The sequence below is a fragment of the Borostomias antarcticus genome (assembly GCF_949987555.1).
Source record: "Borostomias antarcticus genome assembly, chromosome: 10".
NCBI lineage: Eukaryota > Metazoa > Chordata > Actinopteri > Stomiiformes > Stomiidae > Borostomias > Borostomias antarcticus.
The window spans coordinates 28,640,995-28,664,410 of record NC_140243.1 but is presented as its reverse complement, the minus strand read 5'-3'; the positions used below and the strand labels follow the sequence as shown (position 1 = coordinate 28,664,410).

The 23,416-nt window shown below is 47.5% G+C and overlaps 3 protein-coding genes across 3 annotated transcripts in view; 1 reads left to right on the top strand and 2 right to left on the bottom strand.

The window, feature by feature from the left end:
• The window catches only part of pop1 (POP1 homolog, ribonuclease P/MRP subunit), a gene marked incomplete at both ends in the record, with an annotated part of 28,229 nt that extends 19,530 nt beyond the window's left edge, over nucleotides 1-8,699 (bottom strand). The window contains 4 exons of the mRNA XM_084444717.1: nucleotides 581-668; nucleotides 4,480-4,728; nucleotides 7,597-7,772; nucleotides 8,564-8,699. Coding sequence (XP_084300843.1) covers nucleotides 581-668; nucleotides 4,480-4,728; nucleotides 7,597-7,772; nucleotides 8,564-8,699 — 649 coding nt within the window. The remainder of the gene's footprint in view (nucleotides 1-580; nucleotides 669-4,479; nucleotides 4,729-7,596; nucleotides 7,773-8,563) is intronic.
• Nucleotides 8,700-9,079: 380 nt separating this feature from the next.
• Nucleotides 9,080-13,360, top strand: LOC311313784 (2-iminobutanoate/2-iminopropanoate deaminase-like). Its single transcript, XM_084443983.1, has 6 exons — nucleotides 9,080-9,274; nucleotides 11,577-11,682; nucleotides 12,295-12,349; nucleotides 12,452-12,520; nucleotides 12,881-12,936; nucleotides 13,088-13,360. The coding sequence occupies exons 1-6, from the start codon at nucleotides 9,210-9,212 to the stop codon at nucleotides 13,145-13,147; spliced, it is 411 nt and encodes a 136-aa protein (XP_084300109.1). The 5' UTR covers nucleotides 9,080-9,209; the 3' UTR covers nucleotides 13,148-13,360.
• A 2,620-nt stretch (nucleotides 13,361-15,980) lies between these two features.
• The window catches only part of LOC311314590 (uncharacterized protein), a 12,925-nt gene continuing 5,489 nt past the window's right edge, over nucleotides 15,981-23,416 (bottom strand). Inside the window, exons 2-4 of the mRNA XM_084445014.1 lie at nucleotides 21,170-22,441; nucleotides 17,405-17,511; nucleotides 15,981-17,156 (exon numbers count right to left, since the gene is read on the bottom strand). Of these exons, the coding sequence (XP_084301140.1) occupies nucleotides 17,432-17,511; nucleotides 21,170-22,441 (1,352 nt within the window). The 3' untranslated portion in view covers nucleotides 15,981-17,156; nucleotides 17,405-17,431. The remainder of the gene's footprint in view (nucleotides 17,157-17,404; nucleotides 17,512-21,169; nucleotides 22,442-23,416) is intronic.

Here is a 23,416-nt window from a genome sequence, read left to right as displayed (position 1 = left end):
CACCCCTACATATTCCAAGAGGGAAGCAAAAAAAACAGTTTCACCCGGGGGCCAGATAAGTGAGCTGTAAAAACTCTTCCCTGACCCCTCTCAATGAGACGATCGAGCAAGCTCCAGGAGTATGTTTGACTATTTGCTAAGAACATATACAGAGCAGTCAACATGGGCTAGATACTTCATAAGAGAGACATGACTAACAGGAGTGCGCACAAATAGTTACAGAGAAGTTGCCTACATGGTCGGCCATTATGTGTTAGCTATCCCTGTAGTCTCTAATATGATATTTAAGTGAATCATATAACAAAGCACAGTGAGCACTTAGCAGAACAGGCTCAGAGAACGCCGCAAAGCAGAGATGGGGAGACAGGAAGCAGAGAGCCAAAGGTAAAAAGGGGTGTGTTTGGCTGGATAGAGACAGCTGACGACAGTGGGAAGGAGCTAGTCATGAGGAGGCAGGGGGCCGTGCACACATCGCAAACACACAGGTACAAATGCACATGACAAATGCACACCCACGCCCGCCCCCCCGCACACACATTTCAGCGTGATCAGTGCTCAGAGGACGGGCGTTGAGGCTGACCTGAGTCCTTGTTGGTGAGCTGGGCCAGGGCGGCCAGCAGCTGGTCCTCGGGACCCGTCAGCTCCACGCAGCAGTAGTAAGACAGGTCCTGGGAGGGAGCACACACACACAGCTCACGCCATGTTATTCTACAACCCTTCGCCCACACAAGGTGATACAATAACACACACCTAGCCGTCTTCTTTTTGTGCAGGGCGGCTGTAGCTCAGTTGGTAGAGCGGGTCGTTCAGTGATCGAAGGGTTAGCGGTTCGAATCCCAGCTCCGACTGTCCACATGTCGAAGTGTCCTTGAGCAAGACACCTAACCCCAAATTGCTCCCAATGAGCAGGTTAGCACCTTGCATGGCAGCTGCCGCCATTGGTGTGTGAATGTGTGTGTGAACCGGTGAATGAGAGGCCATTGGTGTGTGAATGTGTGTGTGAATGGGTGAATGAGAGGCCATTGTAAAGCGCTTTAAAGGAAAATGCTCGTTTTTGACAACCTGGACCTTATTTACGACATATTATAAGAAGTTTGACTCACCCAGATCACTTTTGTGTTGTTCGGAGGCCTGTAGAAGAAATTTTAAATCCAGCGCGAGCCAGTATATCCATGTAATGGCGGCGCACGGGGCATAGGGAATGCAGTTTCTCAAAATCCATTTTCGGCCGCTAAACGGTTGTTTTCATCAATCACATTGCATGAATCGACAGTTGATATTCCTCTACGCGAGCCATTCTTTCGGTTTTCAAATACGTGGTCTGTAGCCTCTGTAATATGATCTTTACAAGCCTCTCCCCCACTTGCTCCAGCACGCATGCGCACAGGCCAGCGCGCAGCCTGCTATTCTCCGGCTCACATTCTCTGCGCTACGATCGTAGTTGGTGCCGAGAATATTGTCGTCGTCATTCGTCAGCAACAATCCGATCGTAGCGCAGAGAATGTGAGCCGGAGAATAGCAGGCTGCGCGCTGGCCTGTGCGCATGCGTGCTGGAGCAAGTGGGGGAGAGGCTTGTAAAGATCATATTACAGAGGCTACAGACCACGATATACTGGCTCGCGCTGGATTTTAAATTTCTTCTCCAGGTTGTCAAAAACAGGTCCAGGTTGTCAAAAACGAGCATTTTCCTTTAAGTGCCGCTAAGGTGGAAAAGCACAGTGAAGTCCATTTACCATTTAATGTGTGTTCTTACGTTCCAGTCACTCAAACGCGAACTCATCAAGAATGAATGAACGATGGCAGGGGCCCGTTGAGGGATGGACAGAACCAGACAGAGGGATGTAGAACCAGAACCAGACAGAGGGATGTAGAACCAGAACCAGACAGCATGACTGTACTGTGCAGAGCCAGAGCGACAGGCTAGCTGTGAGCTAGGCTAGGTAAGGAAGTAAACATGTCCGCCAGGTTCATCCTTCACCTCCACTAACACACCACTGTTCAATGAGCCCCACCAATACTTAAGTTAGATTGGGTTTAAGGTATGGGTCAAGGAGATCCAGGCACCCATGGATCTCACTGTGTGCCAGCACCAGAACAAAGGCTTTTTACCCTTAGATTGGTCGGAGCAAAGTCTGCTAAGCTTTTATTTTTAAGTTATGGGGTCAAGGTGAAAGGTTGTGGCAATCTGCCCAGCTGTGCTGTCCCACTGTCACCAAGATCCCATCCACCCCCCTCGCGTCCTCTGCCGACCCTCCTCTTCTTCCCACAAGTCCACCAATCAACCAGCCTGATGTTCCCACGGTTTCTTGCCCGTAGGGAGAGAGAGAAATGGGAGCGCAAATTTTAAAAGAAGGTGGAAGTGGTATAGTCTGGCCAGCATCGTCTGCTTAATTCGCGGCCATCTTAATCGTATGCAGTCGGATCGGACACAGTCGGATCGTTACTTGGGATTCGTCGCTCGTGTGGATTGGGATTCAATTAGGTGTTGGAGGATTGATTCCAGTTTGGGAGTATTTTGCGCGTGGATTCCACCGGCGATTGCACCGGCGGCAACGGAGACTCCCAGAGCGGACTGCCTGCCCTTCACTCGACCGGCTGACTTTCAACTCACTAGTGAGTGACGTTAGGATACGTACCCGTACGACCACTGCGGGGTTGAAGACTGAATATCGTTCAATGAGCTGAACGTTGGGGTGATTGAATGGAGGGTAAACTGAACGAGTAACCCAGAGTGGGTAGTGTTGACGTAGCCTACCTTGCTTTGTCTGTGACTACTGTAGGTAAAGAATGGATCATTGATTGTTTATTGTTTGCCCTGAGAAAACTCTTCAATATATGCATGTGTATATGTATGTGTATATGTATATGTATGTGTATATGTATGTGTATGTGTATGTGTATATGTATATGTATGTGTATATGTATGTGTATGTGTACAGTATATGTATATGTATGTGTATGTGTATATGTATGTGTATGTGTATGTGTATGTGTATGTGTATATGTATGTGTATGTGTATATGTATGTGTATATGTACAGTGTATGTATGTGTATGTGTACAGTATATGTATGTGTATGTGTATATGTATGTGTATATGTACAGTATATGTATGTGTATATGTATGTGTATGTGTACAGTATATGTATGTGTATGTGTATATGTACAGTATATGTATGTGTATGTGTATATGTATATGTATGTGTATATGTATGTGTATATGTATGTGGATATGTACAGTATATGTATGTGTATATGTATGTGTATATGTATGTGTGTGTATATGTATGTGTATATGTATGTGTATATGTATGTGTATATGTACAGTATATGTATGTGTATGTGTATATGTACAGTATATGTATGTGTATGTGTATATGTATGTGTATATGTATATGTATGTGTGTGTATATGTATGTGTATATGTATGTGTATATGTATGTGTATGTGTATATGTATGTGTATATGTATGTGTATGTATGTGTATGTGTATATGTATGTGTATGTGTATGTGTATATGTATGTGTATGTATGTGTATATGTATGTGTATATGTATATGTATGTGTGTGTATGTGTATATGTATGTGTATGTGTATGTGTATGTGTATGTGTATGTGTATGTATGTGTATGTGTATATGTATGTGTGTGTATATGTATGTGTATGTGTATGTGTATATGTATGTGTATATGTATGTGTATGTGTATATGTATGTGTATGTGTATGTGTATATGTATGTGTGTGTATATGTATGTGTATGTGTATGTGTATATGTATGTGTATGTGTATATGTATATGCATGTGTATATGTATGTGTATGTGTATATGTATGTGTATATGTATGTGTATATGTATGTGTATATGTATATGTATGTGTATATGTATGTGTATGTGTATGTGTATATGTATATGTATGTGTATATGTATATGTATGTGTATGTGTATATGTATGTGTATGTGTATATGTATGTGTATGTGTATATGTATGTGTATATGTATGTGTATGTGTATATGTATGTGTATGTGTATATGTATGTGTATATGTATGTGTATATGTATGTGTATATGTATGTGTATATGTATGTGTATGTGTATGTGTATGTGTATATGTATGTGTATGTGTATGTGTATGTGTATATGTATGTGTATGTGTATGTGTATATGTATGTGTATGTGTATGTGTATGTGTATATATATGTGTATGTGTATGTGTATATGTATGTGTACTGATCTTTGGTGTCAAGCTGTGTTTCCGGAGTGTGTATCTTGTGGTTCATGTTGAGAGGGTTCATGAGAAGTACATAGTACCTGATACATGCATCCTCTGTAGGGTTTGACACTGACACCTCGCTGACTGACATAAAAAGAACAAATCTAATCAAACTGCTATTCAACTGTCAGGCCCAATAGCACCTGACTGGCACCCCGGACTGTCAAACCGCTGGTGAAAGGTGAAAGGTGAAAGGTGAGAGGTGCTGACCTGCAGCAGACAGTGGCTGCTCATGGCTCGGTAGCAGGCGCGGTAGCACTTGTACGCGGGCCGCTCCCCCAGGCAGTAGCCCCACCTCTTGGCCATGTGGAAGCGCTTGGCGTGCCAGATGTGCGTCTCCAGCCACACGCTGCGCCGCTGGCGCCGGTTGAACTCCAGGAGGAGGTTGCCGTGACGACGGCGGGCCTTGCGGCTCCTGCTCTTGGACTGCTCCTTCTTCTCCTTCTGACTCCTATCCAGCTAGGGGGGCGTGAGAGAGGAGGATGTGTGGGTGTTATGAGTGTGTGTAAATGGGTGTTATGATATGGTATAGTTTAATGTAGATTAGTATTTAATATGTATTATACAACGGTTAGTTCTGGTTCTTGATTCTGATTGGCTGGAAGCCGTGTTAAAATACTTTGTAACACACACCTGGGACCGCATATCATTCCATTTTCAGTATAAATGCGCCTCCCATTTGATCCAATGCATTGTAGTTGTTGTTGTTGCTTGGCAACCCTTTTGTTAGGGGAACTATTTTGCTCGGCGGAATTGAGGGAATGATGCTTCGTTTTGAATAAATGTTAATATTTTACATTGCTGTGTGTTTATTTTACACTAATAGCTGTAGTAACCGTTGTATAAAAGCAATAAACCACGAGAGGCCGTGTGTTATAGTGATTTTATAACAGCTATTTTGTGATTTTATAACTCCGCTTCGCGTCGTGCCAAATAACGCCCCCTAGCTGTTATAAAATCACAACACACGGCCTCTTGAGGTTTATTGCTTAATTTCAGTGTAGTGTAGGCTAGCGCTGTTGATCACGGGTCTAAGGGGGCGTGGCTACTCGATGGGTACCAGGGGCCTCATTTATAAACGTTGCGTAAGTACAAAAGCGGGCGCAACCCATGCTGAGCAACTTTCTACGCAACTTTCGGTATTTATAAAGAACGAGCTTAACGATAAGTTGGCGGAAGGTGTGTGTAACTCTACGCACACTCCGACCCTCCTGTAACTACGATAAGCACGTTTCTGGAGAAAGGGGAAAACGCGACTCCAATGGCAGAGGGATGAAACTCGGGAAAGTCTGCGAAACACATGACATATTGAATAATAAATACATCGGTCGCTGCAAGAAACCCTCCAATGTGTCACACAGTTTAAGCGGAATCCATCGCCACTGTAGCCTATAATCAGGAAATAATGTCTGCATTGCTTTGGATGTGTCTGTGAATTGACCCATTTGTGTCATAATATAATGTTATGTTGTAGGCCTATTCATTTACAGGCTATCCCGAGGAGCATCACGGGCAGTAGCCTATGAATAAAAGCCACATTACGTTGATAACACAACACGACACGAGCCTATAGGCTTATCATAGTAATGATTCCGTATGTCGATGGCCTACAACTATAATAAGGCCTATACCGCACCAAACAAATGTTGCATTCGGCGTTGAGGTATATTTATTTAGTTAATCATTTAGTTAGTTAATTATTTGTATGTTTAATTATCCACCTATTCATTCGTTAATGTATTTATGTATTTATAGCCTATATTTGATTAGGCTTTTATGTAAACCCGAATGACCACTGAGGCAAGCCGCAATTACAATGATGTTGAGCGGTGAATGGAAATGTCCTACTTGAGGCAACTGTAGGCTACATTAGGCTATATTGTACATCATCATATATCCTCATATTGCCATATGATTGTCATGTAGCAGGCATGCGAGGAATGTGGGCCTAAAAATGCACGTCATCCCAATGCTCACATGACGCTTTGGTAGAATTGGCTGTGCGCAAAACCGCGCATGGAGGTGATGCGTCTCCAAGTTGTAAGAACACAAGGGAGCAAGTTAGATTATTAATTTGCCGAATCGTCATGTGTGTAGCTATAATTACGCTTTATAGAATCACATGAAACCCATCCATGGACCCCATATATTTCCAAGACCTCGATACAGGCACTGATATAGCTGGATTATAGTAGGCCATGACGCACGGGGTCTTGGATATGCCGGGACTTGGCACAGATGTTCTAATGTGTGCTTGGCTATCCCGCAACATCCATTAGAACACGCAGCTTCTATAGGCCTACAGAATGTTTTGAGAAAGTATGTGAAATGCATGATATCCCGGAAAATACACAAATTGGCTGCTGCAAAGAACCCTTAGATCTGTCGTACAGTTAAATTGGGGATCATTGCCTTAAGTAGTCACTATAGGCCTACATGTTTGCATTGTTATGGATGTCATTGTAAATTGACCCATTTATACGTTGATAAGTTAGGCCTTTTATTCATGGGCCACCCTGTGAAGCATTAGACTACGTGCAATATAGATCCAAACCCCATTACCCATGCAACAACACTATAGGCTTAAAATGATTATCATTTTGGATATCAGCAGCCACCTAATAAGGCCTACCGCACTAAACGAATGCCAATATAGCCTGCGAGATAGATAATTCATTATAATCTAATTGGGACCACTCAGGCCTAACAGGTGCTCTTATCAGTCGTGCACATGTGAAATCATCGTTCCGAAAATAACCTTTTGGTGCGTCTCTGCCTCATTCACCAATACCTCCACCTCGCACTCAGTATAATGTATCTTTGTCTTTCTGCCTTTTGCACTCGGCTCCATTCTCGTTGCATTAGGGACGCATCACTTACCATTTATAGGCAATTGTGGGCGTTAATTGGGGTGTGATCAGAACGCGCGTTCACGTGCGCCAAGTTAAGTGTTGATTGTGATTTATAAAGGGCAGCTGGCGTTGGCGTGGCCTAAGTGAACATGGGCTGTGATACGCAGCATTTTATAAATCGTAGATTTTTTGTGCGTATATTTTCATACTTACTTAGCTAAGCAAACTTAGTTAGGTGGATTCTACGCAACGTTTCAAAATGAGGCCCCAGGTTTGAGGCCCCCTTGGAGACGGGGCCCTCTGGTGAGAGAAGACCTGGCCGTGAGTCAAGCAGGAACAAACCGGCTAGCTACACACACGTTCTTCTAGAAGACTATCGTCGTTAATACTTCACTGACTGAACGTGAAGAGGACAGGTGTGTGTGTGTGTGTGAGAGAGAGAGAGAGAGAGTGTGTGTGTGTGTGACAGCCGTACCATCTTGTTGGCGGCGTCTCTCAGCCGGCAGGGCAGTCTCTTGGTGTTGTGACTCATCGCCCTCCTCCTCATGTGTTTGGGCAGGGCTCCCATCACCTCCGCACTCCCCGTCGTCTGGGTCACGGCCTTCAGCATGGCGTTCACCTCCGCAACCCTGGCCTTGATAAACCCCGAGGCTGCGACACGCACGCACGCACGCACACACCCAAACGCGCGCTCTCACACACACACACACACACACACACACACACACACACACACACACACACAGTCAGTGTTGTGCTTTGGATTTACAATATCGGTTCATCAACACTCATAAAGATCTAAATGCACTGCATCATTTTGAACATCATCAAGAGGAAGTGGGCCTCAGTGAAGCCGCCCCGGAGGACTGTGCCCTGTGCGGTACCTCAATCAATCAATCAATCAATCAAAGCTTTATTTGTATAGCGCATTTCATACCCAGAGGCAACACAATGCGCTTTACCAAGGGAGGTGGGCATACGACCCACTCTCTACATATTCCAGAGGGAAGCAAAAAAACAGTAATCACCCGGGGGCCAGATAAGTGAGCTGTAAAAATTCTTCCCTGACCCCTCTCAACAAGGCGATCAAGCAAGCTCCTGGAGTATGTTTGTCTACCGGCTAAGAACATTTATGAAGCAATACATTACATTAAATTACATTTCAGAGTGAGAGAGGCTTAAAGCATCATAGGAGAAAGAATATTCTACGGACATGCTACGACATCCACAGCAGACACGGAAGTGGGCTGGTGTATGTCTGTGTGTACGTGTGTGTGTTAACTAAATGCTACAACATCCACAGCAGACACGGGGGTATCTATCGGACTCCGGGAGGTCTGCTGGTGACAGTGGGGCATCCACTGGACCTGGTTAGAAGATAGGAGGGAGAGAGAGAGGCACTAGGGAGAGGGAAGGCACTCAGAACAGGGTTAGTAGCAGACCTGTGAGGGCCCTGGGGAGCTCCTGGGTGTAGGGCCCCTGCCCCCCGCCCTGATGCCCCCGGACCCAGCCCACAGTCACACTGCTCGGCTGATTCCTCATCTTCTTATTGCGCATCTTATGCTTGGCTCCCGACATGTCTGCACCTGGCGCTGTAGCGTGGAGAAGAAAGGCTTCTGCTGGAATCACATGCACACTTTACTAGTTCACATGTCCAGACACACAGCTAGCTGGTCGAGGTGAGCTAGCTAAACGTGTTTAAACACCAAATCCGATGAAACGATACGCTATCTAACTTAGAATACCTTTCAATTGTTTTCAACGTTATCTTCTATTTCTAACGTTAGCCAGCTAAAACAGAAGGTTTAAATACACTCACATTGAAGCTCTAAATACAAGAATATTGGCTGTCAGCTCCACATTTGTGCAGCATGGGAGTTTTGTGAGTTTTCCGCATGTCTATCCAACTTCCGGTTACGTGGTGTTCACGGGAAATGTAGTTCACACGGGAAATGTAGTTCCCACAGTTCACAGGACGCACTGCCAGTGAGCACGGTTTCTATTCTCACAGGACGTTTCTCTCCCACGTGGTGAACAAGCTTCGCTTCGCCTTCTCTTCGCTTGCTCTCTTTTGATATCATCCCAGCCATGTCTGCAGTCATCAGGAAGATAATCAACACATCAAAAGCTCCAGCAGCTATCGGACCATACAGGTAACTTAACCCAAGAGTGGATCTGCGGTAAGGCCCAGTCTGGTGTTCAGTAATGCACTGATTTCTAGACTGTCACCACAGTAGCCTGTGCTAAACCTCTTGGTGCATGTGTTGAACTTGAACGGTTTGAGTTTGTGTCTTTTTTCACATCAGTAAGTACTACTACAGATAGCCTACAGATGTAAGGGGACTTTTACTATTCTGTCTGACTCTAAAGGTTTTGTAAGGGGGAGTCACCCTTTTACCCAATAGCGACCAGGAGGAGCAGAGAGGACAGCCAATCAGCTAGGGCAGGGGTCTGCAACAATAAAAAATGACATTTTTGCCCCAAAAATAAATATAAAATCTGGATCTGCAAATGTTTGTTTGTTGTTGTTGTCAAAGCCAGGAAGCCACTAGAGAAGGACTACAGGGCCACATGTGTCTCTGGAGCAGCAGGTTGCAGACCCTGAGCTGGGGTTAAAGTACAGACCTGCTTTCTGCTGGTCTAATCTACAGTATCTGTGTCAGATCAAGGGCACGTCCGGCCTTGGAGTCCTCCTGTTACTGAGACGTTACAGTGCTGGTCACTGCAGGCGTGGTGTGTGTGGGGTACTCAATGTGCTGGTCACTGCAGGCATGGTGTGTGGGGGGAGTACTCAATGTGCTGGTCACTGCAGGCATGGTGTGTGTGGGGTACTAAATGTGCTGGTCACTGCAGGCATGGTGTGTGGGGGGTACTCAATGTGCTGGTCACTGCAGGCATGGTGTGGGGGGGGAGTACTCAATGTGCTGGTCACTGCAGGCATGGTGTGTGGGGGGAGTACTCAATGTGCTGGTCACTGCAGGCGTGGTGTGGGGGGGGGTACTCAATGTGCTGGTCACTGCAGGCATGGTGTGGGGGGGGAGTACTCAATGTGCTGGTCACTGCAGGCATGGTGTGGGGGGGGAGTACTCAATGTGCTGGTCACTGCAGGCGTGGTGTGGGGGGGGAGTACTCAATGTGCTGGTCACTGCAGGCGTGGTGTGTGTGGGGGGGGAGTACTCAATGTGCTGGTCACTGCAGGCGTGGTGTGGGGGGGGAGTACTCAATGTGCTGGTCACTGCAGGCGTGGTGTGTGGGGGGTACTCAATGTGCTGGTCACTGCAGGCGTGGTGTGTGTGGGGTACTAAATGTGCTGGTCACTGCAGGCGTGGTGTGTGTGGGGTACTCAATGTGCTGGTCACTGCAGGCGTGGTGTGTGTGGGGTACTAAATGTGCTGGTCACTGCAGGCGTGGTGTGTGGGGGGAGTACTCAATGTGCTGGTCACTGCAGGCGTGGTGTGGGGGGGGGGAGTACTCAATGTGCTGGTCACTGCAGGCATGGTGTGGGGGGGGTACTCAATGGCACATGCGCCCCTTGATGACACATGGGCTTTGATGTTGCCCTTCTGGTAAAGATGAAGGGCAACGCCCATGGCCCTTATTAAGAATAATTTAAACAATTAATTAATAATGTTATAAACAGAGCTCTGACTAAACCCCCCCTGGATGTCTTTGAAGCCTAGAAGTGCCCCTCCATGTACCCTTTTTAAATTTGAGCACCTGCCCGTCTGAAGGTCTCTGCACCCCTGTTTGCTGCTGGTGAAGCTGTCTACTGTCACCTTTGACCCAGTGTTGTCCCAATAGTACCACAAGGTGGCACTGTCACATGATGTTTGGTTTCAGGGACATGAATGGAAATTGATTATATGATTTAGAAAGGATCTATTGATATCTTAAGCAATATTCACACGTCATTGACAGGCCCTTCATGTTAATCATTGACAGGCCCTTCATGTTAATCATTGACAGGCCCTTCATGTTAATCATTGACAGGCCCTTCATGTTAATCATTGACAGGCCCTTCATGTTAATCATTGACAGGCCCTTCATGTTAATCATTGACAGGCCCTTCATGTTAATCATTGACAGGCCCTTCATGTTAATCATTGACAGGCCCTTCATGTTAACTCTTCATGTTAACAGAGTATTACTCGACCTGCACTGGAAACACACGTGTTCACCCAAGCCTTTAGCAGCTAGATTGGTTGTTCTTGTTGTTGTTGTTTGTTGGTATTTGTTCTTGTTGTTGTCTCTTGTCTGTTATTGCTCTGATGTAAAGCAAACTTGGGTTTCAGGAAAAGCGCTATATAAATTAAAGTTATTATTATCATTATTATTATTATCATTATTATTATTATTATCATTATTATCATTATTATTGCTAAATGACTTGTTAAATGATGCTCACATACACCATTGACAGGCTGTGCTCCATTGACTTAGTGTTTGTGTCTCCAGCCAGGCGGTGGTGGTGGACAGGACCATGTATGTGTCTGGTCAGCTGGGGATGGACCCTGCCTCTGGTCAGCTGGTGGATGGGGGTGTTCAGGCACAAACCAAGCAGGTCACACACACACACACCACCTCCATCTCAGACACACACACACACACACACACACACACCACCTCCATCTCAGACACACACACACACACACACACACACACACCACCTCCATCTCAGACAGGCACACACACACACACACACACACACACACACACACACACACTACCTCCATCTCAGACAGGCACACACACACACACACACACACACACCACCTCCATCTCAGACAGGCACACACACACACACCTGCACACACACACACACACACACCGTTCAGGCACAAACCAAACAGGTGACACACATTCCGTCTCCACCACACACACACACACACACACACACACACACACACACACACACACACACACACACACACACACACACTCCATTCAGGCACTAACCACACAGGTGATGTCCAGAAACACCCATGTCACACACACTCTGCCTCAGTAAATAAATGAGTGTAAAATAAACTAGTGTAGTGTCGAATAAAGTATTGTTTCTGTAAGGACAGTTGGAAACAGTATTGTATTTCTAAAGAGTGGATGGTGAGAATGTTATTCAGAGGCAGTCTCAGCTCAAACATGGCCGTGCTCCCTGCATGTTTATTACCCACAGGCTCTGTTCAACATGGGAGAGATCCTGAAAGCTGCAGGGTGTGGCTTTGAGAATGGTGAGAATCACATTACAATGGAGACAGATTAATATGATTATTCTTGTGATATGGTCATGATATCTAATGTCCTATTGTTGCTGTTGTTATTGTTGTTTTCAGTTGTCAAGACAACAGTGCTTTTGGCTGACATGAATGACTTCACAAATGTAAATGATGTTTACAAACAATGTAAGTAAACATATCTACATGAGTTTTGTTGATACTTCACCCTTGAAGTGAATCGTTCTCTAAACAGTCCACAGGGGGCACTGTTGTCTTAAAACAGGCCTATCCTAGCCTAGCATGTATGACCATGGTGGATGTGTGTATGTGGCACTCCTGTCGAGCAGGAAAAACATATCTACATCATACACAGACTGGAGTCACCATTCACCAAACCTTTACAATCATGCAATGTCTTCCCTCCCATATAATACCTCATAGCAACCACAAGTCAAATAACCAATGGCCAGTCACTAATCTGTCATATGAAGTACATAGTTAGATTGTCTCATGGATTCTGTCTGTATGTATCTTAACTGTGTCTAGTTTTCACCACCAACTTCCCAGCCAGAGCAGCCTACCAGGTTGCAGCTCTACCCAGAGTGAGTGGCGCTTTCTCGTCTATGTTATCCAGCAGTTTGTCACAACAGCCTTAGTTACAACTCAAAGTCTGGCCATGATAGCAAAGGTCATGTGTAAATAAAATCTGTCTGTTTTTCTCTCTCTCAATCTCTCTCTCTATCTCTCCCTCAGGGGGGAATGGTCGAGATTGAAGCGGTGGCTGTGTTGGGCCCACTCACCGATGAGAAGTGAACTGCCTATCACAACACAGGAAATTAAGAAAAGAATATGTAGCCTACTGGCCAGTCGCCATACATGCGCATATTCCCTGATGTGGGTCAGGTTTTCAAATTCGACTCTGCGGTCCAATTTCCTGTTGACTTGAGCCATGGGTTTACTACTGTAGGGATGTGAAATGTGTTGTGAAATTGAAGAAATAAAGGGATGGCTGCAGGCTTGATGATACCGGTGGTTGGGTCGTTGTTTACACGCGGCTAGTAACAGGATGTGGATGGTTTGGTGTTGTTAGTATTATACATATATTATTATATTAGTATTATATTAGTATTATTATATTAGTATTATATTAGTTATTAGTTCTATTAATACATCCATGGTTAGTAGGCACCGGGTCAGTCGGTGTGCAGCTCGCTGTGGCCCTAGTAGACTGGTGTGGGGCAGACATGGCGCCGGCCCACAGCACTTTCACTAGCCTCATTACCATTAATGAGGAGCGTTTTGGAGCCAGACAATAGTGAGGTTTATATTCCTCCTTGGCTCACGTTTCTGCCATGTCGTCCTGTGGTACACAGTTAGGCTAATCAGTGGCGGCTGGTGACTCAAAAAACTGAGGAGGACAGGAGGAAGAGAGGCGAACCGCCCATGGGCGCCGGGGGGCACTTTCCCTCTCTCTGTTATTATTTTAAATATCAGCTTTAAAGTGGATTTACTGTCAATTTTAGCTTATGAAAAACTGAATAACACTTTATTTAACTACATGCAGCATTTATTTATCATATTCATGATAAAATATTACAAAACAACAATAAAACATTGTAAGCAATACTGTAGTTGTTGTAATGGATTGTAGGCTACTCTTCTCTAAAGAGAGAAAAGAATTGATATTGGTGAGGTGCTGGAGAGGTTAGGTGATATATGAAAAATGTTTTGTGGGGACTAGGGGACACCATGGGGGACACTGAGGTGTGCTGGCTCTCAAACAGTTTGTTGACAAATAGATTTGACAACTGGACAATGGAATATGTTGCACAGAAACAGACATCAACGCCGACTCAATCGGCCTTCACTGTGGTAAATCTGGAATGTGATTGGACTAACAAAATGTCAATATCTGAATCCTGTTCACACAGGGCTGGAGGACTGTCCTCCCTTGCGGTAATTTTTCAGCGTTTTGGCCAATCACAAATTAGCAAGAAAAAAAGGCATTACATTGATTTAAGAGAAAAGAACCCGCCCTAAGGGAGGCTAGCCTCCCTTCCATAGATATCTATGGGTCCTCCAGCTGCATGTTATAGATGTCACTGTTGGAGCTTTAGAATTTCAATAATGGGTTTTTATCCATAGGGAAAACCTGCTTTAAGAACAAAACTGAGATAATAATAATTATGAATAAATAAATTCATATATTAATATTTTAATCCCTCTCTTCTCTCCAAAAACTGAGGACTGTCCTCCCCTGCCTCAATGGACGAGCCTCCACTGACATACATAGCATACAGCACCAACGCTTGGCTTGTGTGTCAATCTTCCGCGCTGGTATCCTGAGAGTAGCCTAGGCCTATTCAGCTGCCCACTTCCCGCCGCCATATGGAATTAAGGTAACAAATACGTAAGTGGAAACCTTGTCCCGGAGTGATGAAGCTGCACGACAGAAAGCCCCATATCAACCCCTAAACTCCGGGTAGGGAATAGGGCTCAGCCCTCGACACCTGACTCTGTACGGTAGGCTAGGCTACGTTGTCAGGTTTGGTTGCTCGCCCATTGTTGTGGCCCAGCCCAACGCCGCTCCTCCCAGTCAGTCCACACCGGGTATTAGTAAGCAAAGCTTTATTCCTACTGTACACTAAAACATTAGTGCATCTCAGACAAAGCTCAGAAAGAATATATTACAGAAGAACAACCACTCTGGTTCTTGCATAGAAAAAGAACATGAAAACATTTGATCCCAATGCCCACCATAACACCAGTCAACATTAGACAGGTTTCTTCAGTTACAGTACAGTCTCTGCAACATGGTATATAGATCAATCGAGAAGCTCTGGATTGTGGCCACTTAGTTGTATCAGAAATTACAATTGTACCTCCTCCAATGCCAGTTCTGCAATGAACAAACACATCTGAAGTGTATCTATTGCCAGAGCCATTTTAGAATGTCCGTTTATTCTTTTAAAGGAGTAGTAAAGAGAAAATGCATGTTTAGCCCTGTTTTAAGGTTACTTATGATCATATACAATGATTCAGATTAAAACGTTGACAAAGCTAGCATTTTCGAGAAAGCTGATAATTGCTCTACCACCATTTTGGTCATACAATGGATGTGGATGGGCATCTTGAAAAATCATTCAAAAACATGTTAAACTCTCGATTTCAAAGACAAGAAACTCACCTATGTGTTAGTTGGCGTTCTGACATATAATTCGCCATAAAGATTCTAGTTCATCTGGAAAGGCTTTTTAAAATATTTAGCATAGAACTATTTAGTCGCAGCACATACGTGTGTAAACGTCAGCAAACTAGGTAGCCTAGCAACATAAACAATAACAATAGCTACCGTAAGTAGTTCCGCTTCCTGAATCCCCTCTGCGGATTGATCTACACAACGGTCGCTTCAATACAAGTCAATGGATTTCATAAAATGATCAATAAAACCCTACAGGATTCATACTTTGCGGCGAATTTGATGTCAGAACACCAACGGACACCAATTACACCCTCTACACCCTCGGTGAGCTTCTTGTCTTTGAAATCGAGGGTTTAACATGTTTTTTAATGATTTTTTGAAGATGCCCATCCACATCCATTGTATGACCAAAACGGTGGTAGAGCAATTATCAACTTTCTCGAAAATGCTAGTTTTCTCAACGTTTTGATCTGAACCATTGTATATGATCATAAGTAACCTTAAAACAGGGCTAAACATGCATTTTCCCTTTACTCTCCTTTAAGATTTGGTATTAAAAGGTTCAGTTGCTGAAGTGTGTGTGTGCGTGTGTGTGGTGGGTATCAACTAATATAAATTCTCTTGACATGGTTTTATAATAAGTAAAATATGTAAGTGATGGCCTTTGTTAAAATAGGGACAAGGAATACTTATATCCTAATATCCTGTTTTACAATGGTTCCACACACCATCTTCACTCAACATCCACATCTCCTCTGCATAGATGACACCTCAAACGGACATCTTCCATTTGTGATTCTTATTTCTGTATGTGGTGAAAAACTCACTCAAAAACAGGTTGATACAGATGAGACATTCTAACATTAAACACCACATACACTGTAGTTAAATCCCTTAGTACTGACATAAAAGCCTGCATACAAACCTACTAGTTCAATAACCTTCAACATTAGTGAGGTTTAGAGTACCATGCAGAACGCATGACATGAGTCCATCTCCACTCACCAGGTTGAGCACAAGACTAACAGGATGTATTTTTCATTCACAGTTATTACAAATGTTTGGTATTCATCAACATGGGAGCAGCTAGTTAAGTATTAAAACAGATCTATGTAACCTTCTCACACGAAGCAGATCAACACCATGTGTGACTCCACGTTGACAGTGTGGCGTCTGTACCCAGAGTTCACAGTGTTACTCTCGTTGTAGCAGTAGTGCATCATTTTGCTTCACCAGTCTTTTGAGAGTTTGGCTCGAGGCACTTTGTTCTCAGTAACAACGCCTATATCACAAGTGAGAGGTGTTATATGTACAAATGGGAAGAGAGATGCTTCTTGAAGAACAGGTTATGAAGGCATCATGGTGTCAAACCCAACGTGAATATCAAACATGACTGGTGTACAGCTTGGGATAATGATGTGGTGTGTGTCATGTGTTTGTAGGTGTGTTTGTCTGTGTGTGTGTGTGTGTCACATGTGTGTGTGTGTGTGTGTATACAGTAAATGTGTATTTATAGTCTTCCAGTAGGCTCTTCACTTGCATCTTTGGATTTGTGCATAATTTCCACATATCTATTGTGTGAGGTTTATCCAAAATGATCCATTCACTCTTCACTTGTCACTGAAAGGAAATAACGAGAGGGAGTTTAGAACACATTTGCAGTTGATGAAACATTGGTCTGTGTTGCCCTCTTCTTGTCATCGACACGATAAAGTTTAGGAAAATGTAAATAAAACTTGCAAAAGTGATCAAGGTCACAAAGCTTTGTTTGACGTTGTGTTCCCATGGTGACATTGAACTGGTGTGAGAAGTGCTTCCTGGTGTGAAAGGTTAGCAGCGTCTCGGGTGTCGGAGTGGCCGTGTCTCACCAGGGGCATCTCCTCAGCTTTGGCCATCTAGTCCACCTTTTTGGCCTTCTCTGCTTGCTGTAGGACAACCGCGGCCGCCTGCGCCGCCACCGCCTCAAGCACGCTCACTGTAGACAGAGCACACACACACACACACACACACATACACACACACAGGAAGTCAGTCAGGAGCCTGGTGTTCTACCGAGACACACACACACACTCGGGAGGGGAGAGGGGGCGGAAGAATGTGGATGGGGGTGAAGAGGTCAGAAGTCGGTTGCCATGTTTGAGTGAAGATGGAGCACCCTTATCATGAGCTCAACCAGAGACACACGGCATCAACACACGCGGCCCCAACAAAGGAAGAGGCGCCCCAGGGTCCCCTGACCAGCTGGTCCAGCAGAGCCGGTTTGGAGAGCACACTGACCTGTACTGGTTCTCAAACATGCATACATGCATGTGGAGAGGGTGTGGTGGCATGACCTGCCGACAGCTCACACTCTCTCTCTCTCTCTCACACACACACACACACACACACACACACACACACACACACACACACACACACACACACACACACACACACACACACACACACACACACACACACACACACACACACACACACACACACACACACACACACACACACACACACACACACACACACACACACACCCCCTCTAAACACCACAGAGGGAGGAGTGAGGCTGGCTGAGTTATGCAACTCCTCCCCTCACCAGCGCGTGAGTGCAGCTGGAGGGGCCTCCCTTGCCTGGAAGAACAGCATGTTCCTTCCCTGTGTGGAGAAGGGCAGCTATAGAAAGACTGGATCTCCAGGCTCGGCTCCCGGAACACTGAATCGGCAATAGTTAGGCTTAGAGAGATGGCTTTTTTTTTTCAGGAAAAACTTTTTTTCAGTACTAAACTGAATGTTGACTTGTACAACTCAATGGAAATCCCCGTGTAGAGATGGTATTAAACCTACAGTATAGCAGCAGTAGTTCCTGAATGTGGACACTACAGGGCGATATAGCTTCAAACCGTCCGGAGAATGACGCACTGCTGAGAAAACCAGAGAAGCAGAGGATCCAGAGAAGCAGAGGATCCCCGAAACCTAATCATAAACAAAACGTTCGCCTGTAACCTAAGGGAGAATCTCTGCATTCAACTGCAGAAAAAAAGGTGTGTGTGTGTGTACACACATGTATGTAAAGAGGGTGGATTACATGCTGCTGGCATGACTGCATGCTGTGGTGACAGGGCCGATTGTGTGTGTGATCAGTGAACCAATAAGATCATCTGAACTACTGCGTTCCAGGGGACTGAGAGCAAACCTCCACCATCCACACACAGACGAGGACGCCATACCCAACCCCCCCGAGACAATACACTCCTTTCTCCATGGCAACGAGATGTACAGTACAGAGTACAGTTCACTTTCCACATGCTATTTGCATGTGCATTGGGGGCTGGGAAACAGTTCACTTACCCTTCCCCCCCCCCACACACACACACACACTTCCATTGAGGCTGAGCTCCATGTCATTTATTTACATGCCATGTAATCCACAGCAACAGTGCGTAAGCTTCATCTGGCCTGTCTACACAACACAATAAATGACTGCTGTGTGACTGGCTCTGTTGTGCTAACCAGACGCCCGGCCAGAACACACACACACACACACACACACACACACACACACACACACACACACACACACACACACACACACACACACACACACACACACACACACAGTGACGGTCTGAGGATACTTTGTCTCTCTCTCCACACTCACACACACGCATGCACGCGCACACACACACATATGCGCACGCACAGACACACACACACTGCATGATCTGTCCTGCTCCCTGGGAAGACGCGTATCGTGTTATCTCTCCTCTGGACCCCCCACTGAGGCGCTGGACTGTTGTCTGGTCTCTCATTACCAGCCTGGTGAGACCAGGGGGGGCTGGACTGTTATCTGGTCTCTCATTACCAGCCTGGTGAGACCAGGGGGTGCTGGACGGTTATCTGGTCTCTCATTACCAGCCTGGTGAGACCAGGGGGTGCTGGACTGTTATCTGGTCTCTCATTACCAGCCTGGTGAGACCAGGGGGGGCTGGACTGTTGTCTGGTCTCTCATTACCAGCCTGGTGAGACCAGGGGGTGCTGGACGGTTATCTGGTCTCCATGCTGGGTTACTCATTATCCTCCTGGGTGAACGGTTGAGCCGGTCCCTGTCTGGGTTAACAGTGCGTTGGATACGCAAGCCTTGGTTACCAGGGAGTTAATGATGCTATTAAGACCTTGGGGGGGCCATCTTGTGGATCTAGTGGACCTGACTCTCATACATGCACCTTATCTGGTCACATGACGGCGGTCTGATGCTCCAGCGCCACTCACTGTCCGTCTCTGTGTAAACTGGTCTGTTTGTGTCCGGGCCTCGCGCTCGCTGATAAGAACCGCTCTTCAGCCATCTCCCCCGTTTCTGGGCTTGTTTGCACTTGCTCAGCGAGATCCAGACACACACACACACATTTTTTCAGAAATGCCACACCACAGCTATTTGTGCCTTGGGCAGGGGCGGAGTGGCCCCCTGGGCCGGGCTGGGGCAGGGGCGGAGTGGCCCCCTGGGCCGGGCTGGGGCAGGGGCGGAGTGGCCCCCTGGGCCGGGCTGGGGCAGGGGCGGAGTGGCCCCCTGGGCCGGGCTGGGGCAGGGGCGGAGCGGCCCCCTGGGCTGGGCTGGGGCAGGGGCGGAGCGGCCCCCTGGGCTGGGCTGGGACCGGCCTGCTCTCCCGGAGACACAGCTGTTGCGTGAGAGCTGTCTGGAGGGAGGGATCTGCCGAGTCAGCGAGGTGGAACACTGCGCATGATTACCTCCAGGAACCCGGGCCATGTCTAACCACTGGAACCCTGGTAACGAGCACGCCGCTGGGTGGAATGAGATCTGACCGCAGCGCATTGTGATGGATGGATGGACACAGAAATACACAGATCCAAAGACGGATCAATAGACAGACCCGTAGATTAGAGGCTCAGATAAGAGATCATCTAAATCCATAGGACTGATAGATCAATAGACAGATATCAGAGAGTGAAGCAAGTCATTAACAGAGGTTGGGGTTGAGTGAGAGGTCTGACAGGTACACAGTAGGGGTTGAGTGAGAGGTCTGACAGGTACACAGTAGGGGTTGAGTGAGAGGTCTGACAGGTACACAGTAGGGGTTGAGTGAGAGAGGTCTGACAGGTACACAGTAGGGGTTGAGTGAGAGGTCTGACAGGTACACAGTACATACCTCCAGCTGACAGCACAAAAGCAGGACTGGGGGCAGGAGCCGGGGCAATAACGGGAGCAGGAGCAGGAGCAGGGGCAACTACAGGTTCAGGGGTAGGAGCAGGGGCAACTACAGGTTCAGGGGTAGGAGCAGGGGCAATAACGGGAGCAGGAGCAGGAGCAGGGGCAACTACAGGTTCAGGGGTAGGAGCAGGGGCAACTACTGGTTCAGGGGTAGGAGCAGGGGCAACTACAGGTTCAGGGGTAGGAGCAGGGGCAATAACGGGAGCAGGAGCAGGAGCAGGGGCAACTACTGGTTCAGGGGTAGGAGCAGGGGCAACTACTGGTTCAGCGGTAGGAGCAACTACTGGTTCAGGGGTAGGAGCAGCGGCAGCAACAGGTTCAGGGGTAGGAGCAGGGGCAACTACTGGTTCAGGGGTAGGAGCAGAGGCTGGTTGAGGGTTAGGGGTAGAGGCAGGTTCAGGGGCAGCGTGTGCACCTGAGGCTGGCTCCGGGGCCCTCTCCCCCGCAGGCTCCGGGGCCGTGACAGCGGGGGCCGCCTCCACCGAGGCCGGCGCACTGCTCTCCACGGAGGCACTGGGGGCCGGCGCCGCTGCTGGCTCCGCCTCCTTCACCGGCTCCACAGCTGCGACATGGGGGGCCACTGCTGCTGGGGAAGCCTCCATGGGCGCTGGAGCTGGGGTCTCGGCCACCGGCCCCGGGGCTGGGGCTGGGTCTGCAGCTGGGGTCTCGGCCACTGGTACTGGGGGTTCTTTGGTCTCCTCCACTACTGGAGGCTGGGGCTGAGCAGCTGGGGTTGCCTCGACAGCACTGGGAGCTGGGGCCACTTCTGGAGCTGGGGCCACTTCTGGAGCTGGGGCCACTTCTGGAGCTGGGGCCACTTCTGGAGCTGGGGCCACTTCTGGAGCTGGGGCCACTTCTGCAGCTGGGGCCACTTCTTCTGGAGCTGGGGCCACTTCTTCTGGAGCTGGGGCCACTTCTTCTGGAGCTGGGGCCACTTCTTCTGCAGCTGGGGCCACTTCTTCTGCAGCTGGGGCCACTTCTTCTGCAGCTGGGGCCGCCTCTGGGGCTGGGGCCGTTTCCGGAGCTGGGGCCACTTCTTCTGCAGCTGGAGCCACTTCCAGAGTTGGGGCCGCCTCGGGGGCTGGCGTGTCTGCAGCTAGCTCGGCTGGAGCTGCTTCTGCAGGGGGGGCAGCAGTCTCCACGGGGGCCGCCACCAACGCCACCTCAGTCTCTACTGGAGCCGCAGCCTGGACCGGGGCGAGGGAGGCCTCCACCGCCGCCACCTCCCCGGGCACAGCTGCTTCTGCCGGCGCCGCTGCCTCTACTGGGGCAGAGACTTCCACGGGGGAAACTGCCTCCACTGGAGCAGCCGCCTCAGCTGCAGCCACGGGTTCAGGGGCCACGGGTTCAGGGGCCGCGGGTTCAGGGTCCGCGGGTTCAGGGGCCGCAGGTTCAGGGGCCACAGCCTCCTCGGCCACCTCCACTGGAGCGGGGCCCTCTGCCTCGGGAGCTGCCTCCACCCCCACCGCCTCTGCCGGGGCCGCCTCTTCCGCGGCAGGGGCCACAGGCTCCTCCTCCACCCCCTCGAATCCCAGGCTCTCGTCGGCTTCCTGGGCTAAGGCCACCAGCTCGGCCTCCTCCTCGCACGCCCCGGGCTGGAGGTCGTCCGGCAGGGCGCTCTGGACCGGCAGCTGCATCTGGTCGGCGATGGTCTCCGTGTCCTCCGCCATGACGCCATTTCTGACAACTGGAACGACACACACAACACACGGGAGAGAGAGAGAGAGAGAGAGAGAGAGAGAGAGGTTAATTGACATGAATTAGCAAAAGCAGCCTTATAGTCAGAATTCTATGATGAGGTTGTATTGAACAATGAAAGGCAACAGGGAGCAACTGACATGATGGAACCATGAGGAACCTTTTCAGGAAAGATCACACATACGGTTCCTAACTGGGTGAACTCCGGACCCTCTGCAGGGGGTCTGAGGGAGCACTGACCCCAGACCAGCAGTGGTGTTTGCAGTCTTGTGTCTTATCCCCCTCTTGTGCAGTAATGATATGCACTAATGACTGTTTATTCGGTTAATAATCACCATAACGCCATGGCAACACTTTCCCCAACAACGCCTTCTAAAGCACCTCCAGCAAACACTGCTAGGCAACAGCGTACGTACAAGAGAACGCAGCACGTGTTATGGAAAGGCGATGACAACTAAAGGTTTAATATTTATCTAAAACATAAAAGTCGTGGAATTTAATTTGAACCCATTTAGATGATTTATCTGTGCTTGATTGCTCTTGTGGTCCAATGGAACCAGAGGGCTGTTCTCAAAAATGCAACCCCACCCCGCCGACAAGCTGGGGCAGCAAGACAGACTCAAGCAAGAAGTAAATACTCAAGTAAATATTGGTGTTTTTACCCAGGTCAGCTTTGAGAGCAGGGTGCTGGTATGATTCAGTCCTGCTGACCTACGCTAAAACCTACGGAAAGTGGGAGAATAAAGCTGTTACATGCTGAGACTGAGGTATTACAGGTTCTATAAGCTGCACTACAGTCAAATAACTCCAGTTCTAGTGGAAAATATTCTGTTGTGTGTCAAAGGATTAAACCTTTAGAGTCCTCAGGCCAGTTGTCAGATACAGTAGTTCGACACCACAGCTGACATGGTTTGACAACCTACAGTATCTAACAAGTCTGCTGATAAACCCTAACATCGGCTGA